The sequence below is a fragment of the Primulina huaijiensis genome, chromosome 17 (assembly GCF_012295235.1).
Source record: "Primulina huaijiensis isolate GDHJ02 chromosome 17, ASM1229523v2, whole genome shotgun sequence".
NCBI lineage: Eukaryota > Viridiplantae > Streptophyta > Magnoliopsida > Lamiales > Gesneriaceae > Primulina > Primulina huaijiensis.
The window spans coordinates 5,812,768-5,830,219 of NC_133322.1; the positions used below are offsets into that span (position 1 = coordinate 5,812,768).

The following is a 17,452-nucleotide window of genomic DNA, read 5'->3' on the forward strand; positions in this document are numbered from 1 at the left end:
CATGATATCGATGTATTATATATATTTTTCCCTAATACCTGATTTGTACAATCACTACAAATTATATATTTAGGTAAAACGATATCCATTATCCTATAAACTAATATAGATAAAATTCAATAATTCAGCCGCTTTTAAATAAATTAGCAATGACTTTCACCAATCACAATGGAAATTCAAAAAAAAAATTTATTATATATTATCATCATATATTATAATTTTCGATTGATCGATTCTAAATATATTAAAATGCAAGGACAAATTTTATCATTTGACACGTGCTATACTTAATCATGAATGTTATCATAATGTAATTTGCAAAGTATCATCCACTTTATATATACATATTATATCCACTTCCCATTTTTTTAATTATCATTTCCGCTATAGTATAATTCACTAGATCAATATGTACAACAAACTTGTAGAAAACGTTTCGAAGAATGGAAAAAATTACAATTTTGGTTTTATATATTTTTCGATTTTAATTGTTTATATTGATAAATTTTAGTTTTACGTTCTCCATCTTTATTTTTTTTTACTTTACAATTTTATTTTTTTCATCAATACAACGTTGTGATGCATAATGCTAGTATCACATCAGTAATCGTGATTATATATAATGCTTGTGGAGTAATATGAGCATGTGGTACTAAATAGAGAATAATATTTTTAAAAGAACTGAAAATCATATCATAAAATTTAATTTTTGTTGGAAATCTGTACTGATTAAAATTTTCAGACACAATTAATGAAAGAAATTTATTTAAGATCCAATTCGATTTGGCAAAAACTTGTGTGAGACGGTCTTACGGGTCGTATTTGTAAGACGGATCTTTTATTTGAGTCATCCATAAATATAGGTAGGTTTAACCTCTAACAGATTAAGATTAGAGCTATGTTCGATTTTAATTGACGATAAATAGACATTTAATGAATTATATCGTGGCGAGAAATTAGGGGAGTCTTCCCCACCCGAAAAAGAGAAAGGAAATACAGTTTGCAGACAAAAACAAGAAACAGCTCACAGAGCTCATTACACACACTTTCCCTCCTAGAATTTTCCGAAAACTCGCTCTTCCTTAACTTCTCCTCCCTCTTCCCTTCCCTTCTTCGTATTTTCCCTCGAATTCAACAACAAAAAGAAATGGATCCATGCCCGTTTGTCCGTTTGATCGTAGAATCTCTAGCTCTTAATCTCCCTTCAGCCACCAGGCCCGCCGGCTCGGAGGTTCACCCTTCGGCCACTCCATGCTACGCCAAGCTAAAAATCAAGAACTTCCCTTCGCAGACAGCCCTACTCCCGCTCTGCGGCGGCGCCGGGCACGCTTCTGCCAATGCGACCGAATTAATCTTAACCTCTTCCGTCGGCTTCCACCTCGACACCGACGCGCTACGCCGCTTCTCATGCAAAACCGTTTACATCAAAATCTCTGTCTTCACCGGGCGAATGAGGCGCACCTGCGGGGTCTCCAGTGGGAAGCTGCTAGGGTCCGTTAAGGTGTGTGTGAACCTTGGCTCTGCGGAGACGAGGACTTGTATTTATCAGAATGGGTGGATGAAGATCGGTGGCGGCGGCGGAGGGGATCCGGTGGCGAGGTTGCATGTGATTGTCCGGTCTGAACCGGATCCTCGTTTCGTGTTCCAGTTCGGGGGTGAGCCGGAGTGCAGCCCGGTGGTTTTTCAGATCCAGGGAAATATAAGGCAGCCGGTTTTCAGCTGCAAGTTCAGCGCCGACCGGAATAACAGGTCACGGTGAGTCATGCAAATCCTGCGCATTTTTAGCTAGCTGTGTGTATCATGCAGTAACGTGGGCCAGGTGCTGACGGAGTTAGATTTGTTTGGTGCATTGCGTTGGACCCGCCATGCAACCCTTTCTCTATCATTCTTCCCTGGAATTTGCTGGTTCTGATTGGATTATATAATATAACTAAATATTTTAGTTTCATATTTTTCATCATCTTTCATTTTAGTCTATCGTTTTCGGGAAAATTACAAATTTCGTTCGATAAATTGCATAAATTCGTTTTTATCCTCGTTAAAGTTTGGTTTGGTCTTTGATTTCGACTTTCAGTAATTTTTCGCCTAAATGTTGAAGTACTCGACATGGATGGTGTGGTCGTTTTAGCGAGGAAGATGGTCCTTTGCTTTATGTAGTTGTGATATCAACCACCATGGATTCTCTTTGCATGTGCAAAGATTTGTTTTCTTTCAGTTCAACCACTTAAAAACACAGTTTCCTTCCTCAATGCCAGGTCCCTTCCTTCTGATTTCAACATGAACAACAGAGGATGGATGAGAACGTTTTCGGGGGACCGCGACAAGCAGGGGCGGGAACGAAAAGGATGGATGATAATCATCTACGATTTATCCGGCTCGGCTGTTGCAGCAGCCTCTATGATCACTCCATTCGTTCCGTCGTCCCCTGGCTCTGATCGTGTTTCTCGTTCTAATCCCGGTGCTTGGCTCATCCTCCGACCGGAAGGAGTCTCGGTTAGCAGCTGGAAGCCATGGGGTCGTCTTGAGGCATGGCGCGAGAGAGGGCCGGTAGATGGTTTGGGTTATAAATTCCAGCTCGCAAGCGACAATGGCTTAACTAGTGCAGTCCCTATCGCCCAAGGTACTGGTTTGATCAAATTTGATCGGCTTAAGACCGCCCCTCCATGTACATTTTTCATGATCATTTCATCTTGAACCTAAAATATTTGTCAATGATAACTTTGTATATGAACTTAGGAACATCAAATGCTTAAATAAATTCTTTAAATCTTGATACGTTTACTGATTTCAACTTAAACTTATTTCCAACAGGTACTATGTGTGTGAAAAATGGTGGCGAATTTTGCATAGATAACACGAGAAAAGAATCAGGATTGAGATTCTTGTTGCCAACGCGAGGATTCGTGATGGGGTCAAATGTGGAAGGCGAGGGAAAATGCAGTAAACCAATGGTTCAAGTCGGCGTGCAGCATGTTACTTGTATGGCCGATGCCGCCTTGTTTGTGGCTCTTGCAGCTGCCATAGACCTTAGCATGGATGCTTGTCGGCTCTTTTCATGTAAACTGCGGAAAGAGTTTAGTCTCGAGGAACACGAGCCACTTTCTTGAACCTCGCTTGCAATGGGTGAAATCTGCAGTGAAAGCCATTGAGTACTTATGGAGAGAACTCTTGGTTTGAGCTTGGAAGATATAATGTTCAAGTTAATCTTCCCCCCTTGATTTTATTGAGAGAATTCTTCGTTTATCTTCAATCTTGTAGATAAGAGTGTGACCACATTTTGTGCCTTAACTTCTATAATTCTTTTTGTGAGATTGGAAAACTTTAACCTATAAGATTTTTATATTTCTTCATTAAATTTGAAGTGATTTTCTATTGAGCTGATGTATCACAGGATGACATTGTAAAAATATTAATATTTTCAGATATTATTTATTCATTCGATTGTATGTAATTAATGTGTTTATTCTCTACAGTATCGTTGACGGGATAAACCACATCGGATAAGTTATGTGATCAAACTCAAACTGAGAAAGTAGATGTATGAATGATTCAATTTTAGCTTGGTACCTTAAAGGTGTGTTTAGTACAAGTGACGGGATAAATAAATGATTGATTATGTTATAAATAAATATATTATTAATCAAACATTATGTGATATTATTAAGACTGTTTGGTTCNAATATCTTTATATTTTTTAAAGTTTAAATCAAATTAAATAATAATGATATATATTAAATATCATGATCAACATATAACGTACAACATTCTAAAATAAATTTTTATTCAATAAATAACTTAACACTCTAAGAAATAAGAGGAGAAAAAATGTAATTTATTGAGTTTTGATAATGTATCCCACTTGATTTGTTAGATTAATAATCAAATAGTTATCCACAAAATTAGATCTTAAACATGGTCAAAATGATTATTAAAACATCTTAAAATTTTAACCAAACATTAGATAAGTGTTTGATTATTAATCTATCCTTGTTTAATCCACTCAACCAAACACATACTAAATGTTTTGTTTTGTTGACAATTTTAGTTTTTTTACATATGGCTGAAATAATGCAGACATAGTGTTGATGTATCTAGTGTCACGTAAATACTCTTATGAAAAAATGACTAAAATTACAAAACAAGACTAAATAAATCAAATATAAATATATAATATGATTTTCTTCAAAAAGTTTGTAAAAGATCATAATTAATTCAAAATGTCATACATTAATTATATCCTTCAAATGTATCTTCATAACTTTGTAAAAGTTCATAAGGTCTGATCAAATTCTAAATGGATTGAACTTAGTGGGAAACTGTTGCTACAAATTATGTGATTATACAGATAGTGAATTTATTATTCTAAACATAATTAGAGGATAATTACTTGTAGAGCATTTATATAAGTCAATCTCGAGAATTTAATAATTTTGAAGCTTGAAGCGAGATTATTACGAACTTAAACTTGAAAAAAAAAGTTTTCAATTTTTACTATAATTTTAATTCGAACAATAAAACCATAAATTTAAGACTAAATGAATAAATTTTAAGTTCTAAANGTCGATTAATAAAATTATTGAAGTATACAAATTTCCTATTTTATTTTTATTTAATTAATTCAAAAATATTATACGTTTGTGATGAAAATAGTATTTCTTTATTATTATTATTAATCGCAATTTAGTCATCTTTTACCTGAATAGTGGGAACGAGAGAATTTCTTGGGTTGCAGACATGGCGTTGATTCAATTTAGCGTCATCTCACTTCTCATAATTATGCTCCTCATTTCGCTTTCTTCATCCAATCCATCGGCCATCCAAACCACGCCGGATAATCCGATCCTCTTGCCAACCGACAGGGTATCCGGTGGATGGAGAGGCGTCGACTTATACTGCGAGAGCTGGAGGTTTACGGTGGAGACTAATGACGCCGGGAGCTGGACCCGAATTCCTGAAAAATGTGTGGATTTTGTTGAAAGCTACATTACTGGTGATTGGTACAGGATGGAGTCGGAGGCTGTCGCGGACGATGCGGCGGCGTATGCCAAATCGGTGAAAATTTCAGGAAATGGAAAGGTTGCTTGGATTTTCGATATTGACGAGACCTTACTCTCCAATGTTCCGTACTATGAGGTTCATGGATTCGGGTGAGTTTAATTCATTAATTTCGTGCTGACTTTATGAGATGGCCTATTGATTAACACTAGCATTATCAAATCTTTGGTACTACCTAGGTGCTGAAAAGGGAAAATCTAATGTTCACTTACAATTTTTCATTCGAAAATCCATCGAATCGGTCCAAACTTTGGATTAAATTCATGAGTGGTGGTATAACAAGTTCAATCGATCGAACTTTGAGGATTTGAATTGGTTCTGTAAATCTGGATTGTGTTCTTCATAATGAAGCTTGTTCTATTTTTTTCAGCACCCACACTTATTAACTGTTATATATATAGATATAGATGCACGCAAAACTATATGTTAGAAATGTAGCAGTTAGAATCTAGCGATCATATATTTTATGCATATTTCTTCCAGTTGGCTCTGCCAATAGTTATAATATTTGTCTAGATAGACTCTATTACTGCGAGCAGGTATGCTGAAATGCATCAATTCTGTTATCTGTTTTTATGCTGCATTAAGCTGTAGAACCTCTTCATTATCGTCAAAACAAATATATTATCATTCCAGTAATGTAATACCTCGTGTTTTTATGCTTGCATAAGAGGGAACCTATGAACAATAGAACTCAATTATGTGGTGCTGTTAGCTTTCTCGAAACATTGAGATAGATGAACTAAGATGACCAAGTTCATTCAATGTTTTTTCTTAACTGTATACGGGTATCCTGCAAGTTTCACGGATGTATCCTCAATTGGATTGCTCAAACCCTTAGTAGATCCCTTGTTGTTGAGGATTCATTAGGTTGCCTCAGATACTTGTTTTCCGACTTTCTTTATCAATGAGCCTTCTAATGTTCGAATATAGTTGAAATATTGGAAAAAAAAACTCACTAAGCAAGTACGCTTTCTTTTGTAGAGTTAAATTCAACATATTATCACACGACACCTCCTTTATTGATGTAGTTTTACACAAATATATTTCTTAGTAGCACTAAATGATTGACTTATTATATCATTATTATTGGATGACGCCAGAGCCATACCTGTGTTGAATGGGGTCTGAAACGAAATTTGAAAAACGGGCCCTCTTGATGCTGTAATAAATATAAAATTCAATTTTCAAATAACAAATATGCTAATAAATACATAAATATAACAAAACCAATATATTACATCAATAAAAACTCAACAAATATTTAAAATAACTATATAAATACTACTCGTATAGCTGTTGGAATATTTATCAAATCTGTGTAATCCAATTGTCCGACCATTTCTTTCTCAATTGACAACATATTTAACTCATTTAGTCTTTCTTGTGACATTATTGATCGAAGATAATTCTTGATTAACTTCAACTTCGAGAAGCTTCTTTCTGCCGATACAACTGTTACTGATATGGTTAACAAAATCTTATAAGCAATATAAGTATTTGGAAATAAACCATGCAGTTTCGTCAAACACAACATCATATCAATTGCTCTTTTTTCATTTGTTATATAACATCTCATGACCATCAACTCCGAACACAACTCATCACCATTAATGTCTGAATGTTCATATAGTACCAAGGTCTCAGCATCACTCTTTGTTCTAGAATCTTCATATTGAGAGTCATCTTCTAAGTTTTCGTTCGATTCACCCAAATTGACTTCCTCAATGCCATATAAATCACCCAAATTGAATTCTTCAGTTGATTCATTCAAATTTCCAGCCTCAGTCACTTCTTCATATTCATTGTGATTTTTTTGTTCTTCAATCAACAAATTATTATCTAATTCTTCTCTTTCTGCTGTGCTAGTTCTACTAAAAAATTTATTAATATCTCCAGCTTGATTTTGAATTAATGGCATTTCCCTTCGTTTCATTTTTCTTTTTTGAGCTCCAGACCGATATTTAGGAGGCATTTTAAATTTCCTTGTGTTGTATTTACAAGTGATTAAAAATGAATAATTATCAAAATTTTCAATCAACAACAAATTAAATTATGTATTAAATTTTTTTAAAAACCTTAAACAAAATCAATCATTCTCAATTAACATATAAAATCAAAACAAACAGTATCGCATTGAATAAAAAATTATAGTTTTGTAATTTGCATAAATTAAAAACAAGTATTTTCAAATCACCGATCACTTGCAAGTTTTAATTTCTAAAATAATATAAATCAAATTAACAAGCGTCTAACCAAAATATTCCTACACTTTTAGTCTCTATAATTGTAGAAACTACAAAATCAAAGAATTCCTTGAGTCGAAATAACAAACTACAAAATCAAAGGACAAAAAAATCCAAAAAATAACGAATTTCATCTTTCAACGGTCCACACATTCAAACTCTATTCACAATTTATTTTATTTCCTTAGACTATCCACTGATTAATTACATAAGTCACACATAAAATTTATATAAAACTCATAATTCAGTTATAACTAATTAAAGAATTGAAATCATGCGATGTGTGCTTTAGTTATATATTTAATTAACATGATCTCTAAGAACATTACAATGACCATATCACAAGTAAATTTTATTTTCATTGATGATCCTTTGGTAGATTAATCTACAAATATAAATATGTGTATTTATAAAGAAGATTTGAAATGGAAATAAAGCATAATTCATGAAAAAAATTACTTACCTTCAGGTTTAAGAGTAGTAGGGAATCATAAACTTTATTTGTTGAATGAGGACAAGAATTAGAGTTGAAATTTGCAGTGAGTTAGAAAACAAATAAAATATACCATATATATATATATATATATATATATATATTTATATATATAAATTTGGGCCTCTTATTGGGCCGGGCCCTGAGGCAACCGCTGCTTGGTTGGCCTCATAAGAGGTACGGCTATGGATGACGCCTTACATTTTTGCCACTGAGTGATCTTTAGATGGAGTGCTTTATTTTTCTTCGTGCTTGTGAAGTCAAGCTCTTTAGTCTTTACCAAAGCAACTTCGGAACTTTTTCATGAATCTTCTTTTAATTACTGCCATTTTCTTACCATGGCATGGGCATTGTTTGAGAATAAATTGTGCTGTCGCATTGAACTTTTTTCATAATACTGATGCTTGTCAAGCCTTGAGGGTGTAGTTTGGGTTGCTGTATGGATTTGGTCCTACCAATTTTTATTGGTGCATCATAAAAGGGCCTGTTTTCTGAAACCTATACTTGAATGTCAAATAGCACTTGCATTCTTGAAAACAACAAATCAAGTTCAGTTTTTAGCTGCAATATCAACTCAATACTTCTTTGGCTCTAGATGATGGGTCCTCTAGATGATGGGTATATTCATCGCTGAGAGTCGAACCTCGCAAGAATTATGTAGATATTGGAGAGTAACATTGTTCATGCTGCCGACAACTGAAATACGATGAGTGGGCTATGACATGGTTCCAAAAAATTTGAGTTACTATTGTTAAAAGCTATTGTTGGTGTAAATTGTCAGTTCCTAATGGTGGATGATAAAAGTCATCGTCTTGTTGACTAATTGGAAAATACAAGGCCATAGCTTGGCTTTTATGATTGCAATCTAATGAATCATAGCATCATATGATCTTATAATCCTAAAATTGAAAAACGATGAGGAATCATGAATTGGGTTTTAGATTTCACGGCATAAAGCAACACACTGCTATTTAGGAAAAATAAGTTGGTGTTTTATCGGTTCAATACTATAAAGTGGATGAGCTAAACTGGAGAATCGAAAAGGGTAAAGTAATTACATAAAAAAATTGCAGTTCAACAAGATCTGCATCACAGATAAGCGTCATGGATAAAACAAAAGAGACGACGGTAAAATTACGATGTTAAACACGTGTATAGAAACTTTTGGAACAATTGATGTGAGGGTCCAGCCGAAGGTTCATATCATAAACCTTATTGAATATCACTCATATCAAATGATCATGCATTCAACAGTTGATGCTTTCTTTACTCGGGAATGATTTCTGTGTTAGTTATGTTGAGACTAGCAATTCTAATCTACACAGTTTCTTCTCCCATTATCTATTAGAACATATAGGAGATGTATGAAATGAACAATTGTCTTCAACTTGCTTCTATATGGTAAAATCTGTTTATTTTCTTTTCTGGTTATAGAGCTGAGATCTTTGATGAACTTTCTTTTAATCTCTGGGTGGATTTGGCTGAGGCTCCCGCTTTACCAGCAAGTTTGAGATTGTACAAAGAGCTTGAGCAGCTTGGGTTTACAATAATTTTACTGACTGGTCGGGATGAATCTCAAAGGAATGCTACTGAAAGTAATCTACTGTATTCTGGATATAGCAACTGGGAAAGACTTATACTGAGGTAAGAATATTAGGATCAATGATTTTACAACGTCTGAGCTTCAAACACGAGCTTGAACATGTCATTTTTTCAGTAGTCGATTATGATTTTATTGTTGCCTTTTTGCTTCATAGAATCTTGGTAGTTTAACAACAAATTTAGTGACACGAGTTGCTAATGACTGGTATTTTAGACAAAATGATGATCAAGGTAAGCCCGCGACCATCTACAAATCTGAGAGAAGGAAGGCATTACAAGATGAAGGTTACATAATTCATGGAAATTCGGGAGATCAATGGAGTGACTTAACTGGATTTTCGGTGGCCAAACGTTCATTCAAACTACCTAATCCACTTTATTTTATTTCCTAGTTTCCTTGAAAAAGTGTTGATTTCACTGCATATATAGCTATTTGTTGCTTGATTCTGCTACCGACCTGGCATTACTGCTTCTCCAAGTATTTCCACCATCATTTGGTGAAATTAGGCCTCAACATCTATGTACTTGATCTTGAAATCGGAGTATTGCAATGGAAGTGTTTGCAGATTTTAAATTTTAACATTACCTGTGCTAAGGTGAGACCATGTTTTGGCTTTCTATTTCTGGTGTTATTGATTAGTCTATGACAATGTTCAGGGGACATGTTTAATATGAAGCCATCCCATAAAAAAACTATCAAGTAAAGAAAGGAAGAATGAAATGTCGCATTATTTAATATGAAAACATCCCGAGATCATGTCCTGATTCTTCCATCAATCTATCAAACTGTTCACTCGACATCGACGAAGAAATTACAATTAACATTCCCTTAGGCTTTAGATGAGTTTAAGCTCTCCAGTAGTTTGTAGTCGTGCCGAATCGGAATGTAACATTGCTCATTTCGCGAGGAGCTCACAACGATTCATTCTGGAGGGTTTTTAGTTAATCTAATTGATATTGGTCCGATGGTAACCTCTTTCTAGATCATCGTTGCCTCTGTATCGNATGCTATAATTTATTTTGTTTTTCGTAAAAAATATTTTGGTTTGTTGACACATGCAATTTATCTGCAAGACACGGTGCCTGAAAGTCAAATGCTGTTGGGGGGAGGGGTGGTGTGTGTTTTTTTTTAAGAATGTCAAATGTTGTTTCACGGGGAAGTTGGTGAAAAATCCCCAACCAAAACATTTATTTGGGTTCACTCCCTACCCACAAAATTGTGGTACTATGTCATACAAATTGTGGTACACTTCATGTGGAAATGTGGTACACTTCATGTGAAAATGTGGTACTAAAAAAGTACCCAGGGACTGAACACAAAAAAAAACGGCGGCCGGGGAGTTAAGTCCAATTTCCCGTTGTTTCACATTCATTTATTGGAATTTGGCAGGAGTTATGAAAAATATGTATTTAAATTTGATATTATAAATCATACAATTTTTTCCCGAAAATATCCTTCTCCGTAATCATCCTTATTATTTTTTTATAATAAATAAAATAATATGAAATGAAAACTGAAACATAATATTTAATAGAAAAAAAATTTCCCACATAATTAAATTTTTACACATTTATTATACTTAAATTTACACTTTATGCATGGACAAACAAATTTCTACTTTATATTAAAATTTAATATATATGTATACATTGATCATACACTAAGATGTACTGTTAACTAAAAACCAAGCAACCACATTTGTTTTCAAAATAAACGAATCCATTCGATCTTTCTCTTACCATTCTAACGTTTCCTTCAACATTTCTATATCGATTATCGAATTCCGTCCTATGTAGTTTGGATAAACCAAAATTCTTGGATTCTGATATATATTAACGTGCGCACTCTTAATAAAATACAAGAGATACACATTATCTATAGATTACGAGATTATCGAACCAAGATTAGCCCATGGCGATACCACAACCCTTTTCCTTGGGGCACACAATGTCTTCATCCCTTTTGCCATTCTACCATTTTTTTTCCAGTGATGGGACTCCTTCAGGCCAATGTGTTGCTCTTTTGCAAGGACCCTCCAACTTTACAGCAATATCCAGACAATGTATTTTTAATATCTCTTAATATTTTTCCCAAAAATACTCCATTTATTATATGATATTATATTATATTATATTTCAATCTAAAATATAATATATAAAACATGGAAATTTCATAAATAATTTATGACATGATATTATGTTTATGATAATTTATAAATAAAATCAAACTTACGTTTTATTTCCCTTAAATATTTTTTAAAACTATATATCGAAGAATTAATTCCTCAATGAATATGCAATTAATTCCATCCGACAAATTATGATTCGTACACGCAACTATTGCTCCAATGTTTATTTACCGCAGGGATCACGGGTCGTGAAGTGTGTACTACTATTATAGGATAAGTTAAAGTGAAGATAAGGTAGGCCGTCAACTCTGATTTTGTAAATCGATGACTTCGATTTTGAAGAAAGATGTTGAGTTAAATCAAAATCAATATGCTTAGGTACAATTCAGTTTCAATTACTCAGCATTTCGTTTATGATTTGTTTTTTTAACTTATCACGTGTCGAATCAGACCAGATATCCGTCTAAGAAAATTGATTATTGTGACAGTTGTATATGAGTTTTTGTTGATATTCTATTGACGATTTTTGGAACTGAAACCAATTTATGGAAGATAGTTTGGTTTCCATTTACTTTTCAAAGATAAACCATAAACAAGAGTCCTTTGCAGTTTGCAATGCACAAAAGTCTATTCTTCTCTTTGAACAATTTTCTATTTCATTTCCTATTTTTTGAGATCGTGTATGGTGAGTAACTTGGCACGTCGCTATAGTGGAGGATGAGAATTTAGGACATTCTAGTTCATGTGAAAGTGTCCCTTTTCTACCTATTCCTTCTTTCTTCTTGTTTATTTTTAAAAACTAATTTATATTCCATTTCTTATTATGTTTGTTCACATATATATACATACCATGGGACACGAAATCCAACAGTAATTAAGCTTTCCCCAACTCAGAAAAAAATTTAATATCTTTTTTTTTTCCCACAATCATATCTCCAAAAATATTATAAATTTAAACATTACAGTGCCAAAAATCTCTTGACCCAAATTGTCCCAAGCACAACCAAAATGTATAGCTAACAGCCATAGTTTGTATATATTTCAAGAAACTGTTTACAAAAGAGCCAATACAAATTGGGATTCCACAGTACAAATTAATTCATCACCAGAAGCCATGGAATCTTGAATCATGACATCCTCGAGTTAATGAGAGACAGCCAATACTAACCTGTGCAATAATTTTTTTTAAAAAGAGAAGCATTAATTGGTGACAGATCATGGAGTGGAAAGTGCACTGTTCATCAGTGCTTCCACCAATGTCCCACAAACGAGAGGCTTCGGTGAAGGGATCCTAAGACAGCTCAATCCACCTCCAGGAACTGTTGAACAATCTTGCCCAGGTCTCTGGAGTTCTTTCCCAGGGATACAGTTAAAAGAGAAATCAAATCCCACGTTTCTGAACGACAATTTGTCACAATCTTGGCTGAACCCGGAAAAGAAATTTGCTGAAAGGGTTAGATTCAAAAGTGCCCTTAAAGAACATACTAAATCCGGTAAAGTCCCGGAGAATTTGTTGTTTCCAAAGTTGAGGACCTCGATTTCACTCAGACAAGATAAAGAATCGGGCAGATGCCCCGTCAACATGTTGAAACTCACGTCTAAAACTTGCAAATCAGTCCACAGGCCAACCCCGTCTGGTATGCAGCCTGTGAGTTGGTTGTTGAGGAGCAAGATTTCCTTTATCCCCATGTAGCTCAAACTGAAAGGGATTGTTCCTGTGAACCTGTTGTTTGCTAAGTTAATCACAGAAGCTGGAGAGTTACCTAAATTTTCCGGGATTTCACCATCGAATTGATTGTTATTTAGGAAAATTGCATCAAGTTTGGTGTTGAACAGATCCTCGGGAATGGGGCCTGAGAATGAGTTGAATCTGAGGTCCAAGTACAGGAGATTTGGAATGTAGAGAGACGTGGTGGGAAAAGGGCCTGAAAATTTGTTGTTGCTGAGGTCTAATTCTGTCAAGGATTCCAACTCCCTGAAAGATGAAGGCACAATCCCGGTGAACCTGTTGCTGTTGAGATGGAGAAGAGACAAATCCGTAAGAAAAGACAGTTCTTTAACCAGAACACCTTGAAGATTAGCATGGTTAAGATCAATGGCGGCCACCACTTTGCCCGTGGGATTCCCCATGAAATCTCGAGTTTCCGAACAGAAAACCCCCTTGTAAGAGCAGACATTTTGGCCAACCCAAGAACCCAGTAATCCCTTGGGATCATCTGTAATCGCAGATTTCCATGTCTGCAGCGCAGTATAAGCTCTACCGAGCTGCGACGCTGAAGGGTTGTTACTCGGGGGGTTGACACCTCCGCCAATCCACACACCCCCGCCGCCCATACCACCGCCCACGCCAATGCCAACCCCTCCGCCAACAATAAGTGCGAGCGCAGCTTCTGTAACAATAATTGGGAGGATAAGTGCAAGAAGCCAGCTAGTCTCCATGTTCTCGATGGTGAAATGTAAATGTTTTACCTATTTGATGGGATTTGCTGAGAGGATATACGGATTAGGTAGCTGCATTGATGACAAAAAAACTGGTGGGATTAATGAGTTCTGAATTCAATTTTACTGTTTATATGCCTTTCAATGTTTGAGCCTTTCACAGCTCACACAAATAACAAAAGAACAAAAAGTTTGCATACATGAACTAGAGTGGCTTACTTCACATTTACTAAATTGCTAAATTTGTGATTTTATGGTAGATGACTTGCACATTTATATATTGCTAGAGTTGCGCGGATTTGGTCAAATCCGAGACTTGTGAAAGAAAAATTAGACTCGAGATCCACTACATCCCAAAATCGGAACGGCTCAATCCGAATTGGGAGTGCAAAGTTGATATATTTTTAATTTTAAGACTTTTATACAACAAAAATAAATACGTTATTGAATGAATATATGTATCTGGATTCAATCTGAATTGGAGCTGCAAGACCTCTAAATTGATATATTTTTTATACAACAAAAATAAATAAATTATTGATTAATATTTTTTGTTTATAGCCAAATAGTAGACTACTCCAGTTACTTGATCCTTGGAAACTTATAGTAGCTATAAATTTTGCCTAATGTTTTGGATACTCGTCTGTGTTTAGTTAGATGGTGGAAATGTGAGTTGTGTTTATTTGCTACTTTGAACAATTATTTGACTTGAGAAATGAAATTGTGATTTGTCGAGTATGTAGGTTAAGGTACAGAAACAAAGCACAAAACATTGTCAAGCAAAAATGATATGATACTCCAAACATGAATAGCAAACACACAAAAAACGGAGTCACGTCTAGGGATGGCAATGGACCGAGGCGGGGGCGGGTTTGCCATCCCCATCCCCATCCCCGCCCCCATCCCCGATTCTATAAAATCCGGGATAGCAAACACACACAAAACGGAGTCACGTCTAGGGATGGCAATGGACCGAGACGGGGGCGGGTTTGCCATCCCCGCCCCCATCCCCGATTCTATAAAATCCGAGATCCCCATCCCCGCCCCCGCGGGGATGGGGATCTCGGTCCCTATCCCCGGGGATCCCCGTCTCCGCTTGAATTATTTTTTTTTTATGAAACTCTAAGTATTTATTGAATTGACACAATTTTTTAATTTGACTTAAAAAGTATTGATACAAAAATTCAAATACATACATAAAACTTACATAACATTAATAATCCATAGTTCAATATTCTCCAAAAAAAATCCATAGTTCCAATAAATATAAAAGATCAAACCCGTTAGCATCATCAAATTACTTTCTTCTCCATTATATCACATCACATCACTCCATGCTGTAATCAGTATTACTGTTAGTGCATGACTCTGGTTCCTAAAAAATTATAAGACATGAACAAAAAATATATAAATTTCAAACACGTTAATACAATAAAAAAAAATCAAATTATTACTTACCATTTCAAATAGAGATTGCTTTATAGTCTTCTGTTTTTTGTGCAAACATGTTTTTATGTGGTTAAACAAATGTCTGGTACCATTCTTACTTTCACCACCTAAAGACTTCTTACAATCAATACATATCGCTTTCCATTTTCTTCCAATTAGCTTCCTCTCAAAATGATCCCATGCAGGAGATCTAAATTTTCTTTTATTTCCATATTCTGCTCCCATAATTTCAGCATCTAAATTCTCATGTAATTCATTTTCCTCGATCAAAACACTCTCATTTTTCAATACAAGTTCTTGATTTCCTACAGTTGGAGCAGTCTCAACCTCTTTATCATTAGATTCCATCTGAAATGATATCAAATAATTTGCATAAGAGATAATTATGGATAATTAAAACAAACTTATCATTGTGCTAAAAAAGAACAAGTTTTCACTAAATCCAAAATTCATCGAACAATAGAAACAAAAAATAACAACAATACACACTTAGTTTTCCAAGTACCAAGAAGAACCGGCACACCGCACATGATACAAAGTCGATGGTTCTGTTGTCGTGGCCAATTACAATGAAGCCAAACTGCTTAATCAAGCACTAAAGGAACGTATCCATGGCCTTGAATGAGCAGCCCATTAATGGACACGCTACTGATGAGGTTGAGGAACAAGGAAGAGGTCGGGGAATTTCTAGGGGTCCAGGAATTGAAAGTCTTTCTTCGAGCTCGAATCAAGACGAATTGAAACTTTTTCTACGAGCTCGAATCATGAAGCCCACCAACAATAAAGTTTTTGCCTTTTCTTTGCTTCAGCTTATTAATATCCAGTTCAAACAACCCCACCCAAACGACAATATATCCTATTTTACATAGTTAAAAGCTACTACGGAGAAACATAATCTAAATCTAGATAACAATAGCAACCCACCTCACAGCGCACACAGGAAAAAAAAATGTAACCACAATAATTTTAACGAATTGTGACTTACCATTTGTGGGATTCTGCTTAAGAAGAAACCTAAAAATAGAATCGGTGACTTACCATTTGTCGTGAAGAGTTGGAGAGTCGGAAACTTGGAGTGTGAGTTGGAGACTACTGGAGGCGTCAGGCGTGAATCGGTGGTGATAGTGAATGGGAGAATGAGAATTGAGGGGTTAGGTTAGATATTGTTTATTTTGTATATTATTATTATTATTGTGTAAAAGTAAAAATTTACGGTAAAAAGTAAAAATCTCAAACTCTCAAAATTATCACACTACACACTTTATAATATTTTTCTCTCAACTCAATTGCGATTTTCTTCACAAATGTGAGATCTATTTATAGAAAATTTTTACAAATAATCCAAAAAATAAATTACATCATTACCTTCATCATCACACACAAATTTCAATGTTCAACACCTAATTTTACCTAATTTTCAACATTCAAATATTCAACATTCAAATATTCAATACACACATTTTAAATATTATTTTTCAACACTCTCCCTTGTGATGATGATCATAATGATTGTCTTCATTACGTGTTTTTATACTGACTCGTTAAAAACCTTACTAAGAAAAACTCATTGGGATAAAAACCATAGTAAGGGAAAAAGAGTGCAGTCACGTAAACTCCCCCTCATGTTGACACGAACAATTCTTCACAAATTTCATAGATTGCGCATCCCAATATTATATACGTGCTTTCTGAATATTGTCGTAGGAAGTGCCTTTGTGAAGAGATCTGATGAGTTTTCACTTGATTGAATGTGACGAACATCAATACATTTATTCTTCTCAAACTCTTTGGTGAATGCGAAGAACTTAGGAGGAATATGTTTAGTTCTGTCGCTTTTTATGTATCCTTCTTTCATTTGAGCAACACATGCAGCATTATCTTCATATAGTATCACAGGCTTCTCGTCGAATGATAATCCGCATGAGATTTGGATATGTTGGGTCATTGATTTTAACCACACACATTCACGGCTTGCTTCATGTAGTGCAATAATCTCGGCATGATTTGATGAAGTTGTTACGAGCGTTTGTTTCTGTGAA

General features: G+C 34.9%; 3 protein-coding genes and 1 long non-coding RNA gene across 4 annotated transcripts; 2 read left to right on the forward strand and 2 right to left on the reverse strand.

Annotated features, from left to right (window-relative positions):
• Positions 1-966: 966 nt before the first annotated feature.
• Positions 967-3,436, forward strand: LOC140963629 (uncharacterized). Its single transcript, XM_073423019.1, has 3 exons — positions 967-1,755; positions 2,256-2,620; positions 2,812-3,436. Exons 1-3 carry the CDS (start codon positions 1,148-1,150, stop codon positions 3,105-3,107), a joined length of 1,269 nt encoding a protein of 422 aa, XP_073279120.1. The 5' UTR covers positions 967-1,147; the 3' UTR covers positions 3,108-3,436.
• Positions 3,437-4,680: 1,244 nt separating this feature from the next.
• Positions 4,681-9,976, forward strand: LOC140963452 (acid phosphatase 1-like). Its single transcript, XM_073422786.1, has 3 exons — positions 4,681-5,147; positions 9,229-9,438; positions 9,611-9,976. Exons 1-3 carry the CDS (start codon positions 4,735-4,737, stop codon positions 9,786-9,788), a joined length of 801 nt encoding a protein of 266 aa, XP_073278887.1. The 5' UTR covers positions 4,681-4,734; the 3' UTR covers positions 9,789-9,976.
• Positions 9,977-12,457: 2,481 nt separating this feature from the next.
• LOC140962270 (uncharacterized) lies at positions 12,458-14,203 on the reverse strand. Its single transcript, XM_073421126.1, has one exon. It carries the CDS (start codon positions 13,962-13,964, stop codon positions 12,741-12,743), a length of 1,224 nt encoding a protein of 407 aa, XP_073277227.1. The 5' UTR covers positions 13,965-14,203; the 3' UTR covers positions 12,458-12,740.
• Positions 14,204-15,096: 893 nt separating this feature from the next.
• On the reverse strand, positions 15,097-16,548 carry LOC140962250 (uncharacterized). Its single transcript, XR_012172509.1, has 3 exons — positions 16,452-16,548; positions 15,423-15,761; positions 15,097-15,339 (listed from the first exon to the last, which is right to left on the reverse strand). It is a non-coding gene; the product is annotated as an uncharacterized lncRNA (long non-coding RNA).
• Between the last annotated feature and the right edge of the window lie 904 nt (positions 16,549-17,452).

Excerpts from the sequence above, each read along its gene's own strand:
- LOC140962270 (XM_073421126.1), bottom strand. The coding sequence starts at position 13,964 with ATGGAGACTAGCTGGCTTCTTGCACTTATCCTCCCAATTATTGTTACA.
- LOC140963452 (XM_073422786.1), top strand. The coding sequence starts at position 4,735 with ATGGCGTTGATTCAATTTAGCGTCATCTCACTTCTCATAATTATGCTC. Across the intron at positions 5,148-9,228 it reads TATGAGGTTCATGGATTCGG|AGCTGAGATCTTTGATGAAC; the intron begins GTGAGTTTAATT and ends TTCTGGTTATAG. Across the intron at positions 9,439-9,610 it reads TGGGAAAGACTTATACTGAG|ACAAAATGATGATCAAGGTA; the intron begins GTAAGAATATTA and ends CTGGTATTTTAG.
- LOC140963629 (XM_073423019.1), top strand. The coding sequence starts at position 1,148 with ATGGATCCATGCCCGTTTGTCCGTTTGATCGTAGAATCTCTAGCTCTT. Across the intron at positions 1,756-2,255 it reads GACCGGAATAACAGGTCACG|GTCCCTTCCTTCTGATTTCA; the intron begins GTGAGTCATGCA and ends CCTCAATGCCAG. Across the intron at positions 2,621-2,811 it reads TGCAGTCCCTATCGCCCAAG|GTACTATGTGTGTGAAAAAT; the intron begins GTACTGGTTTGA and ends TATTTCCAACAG.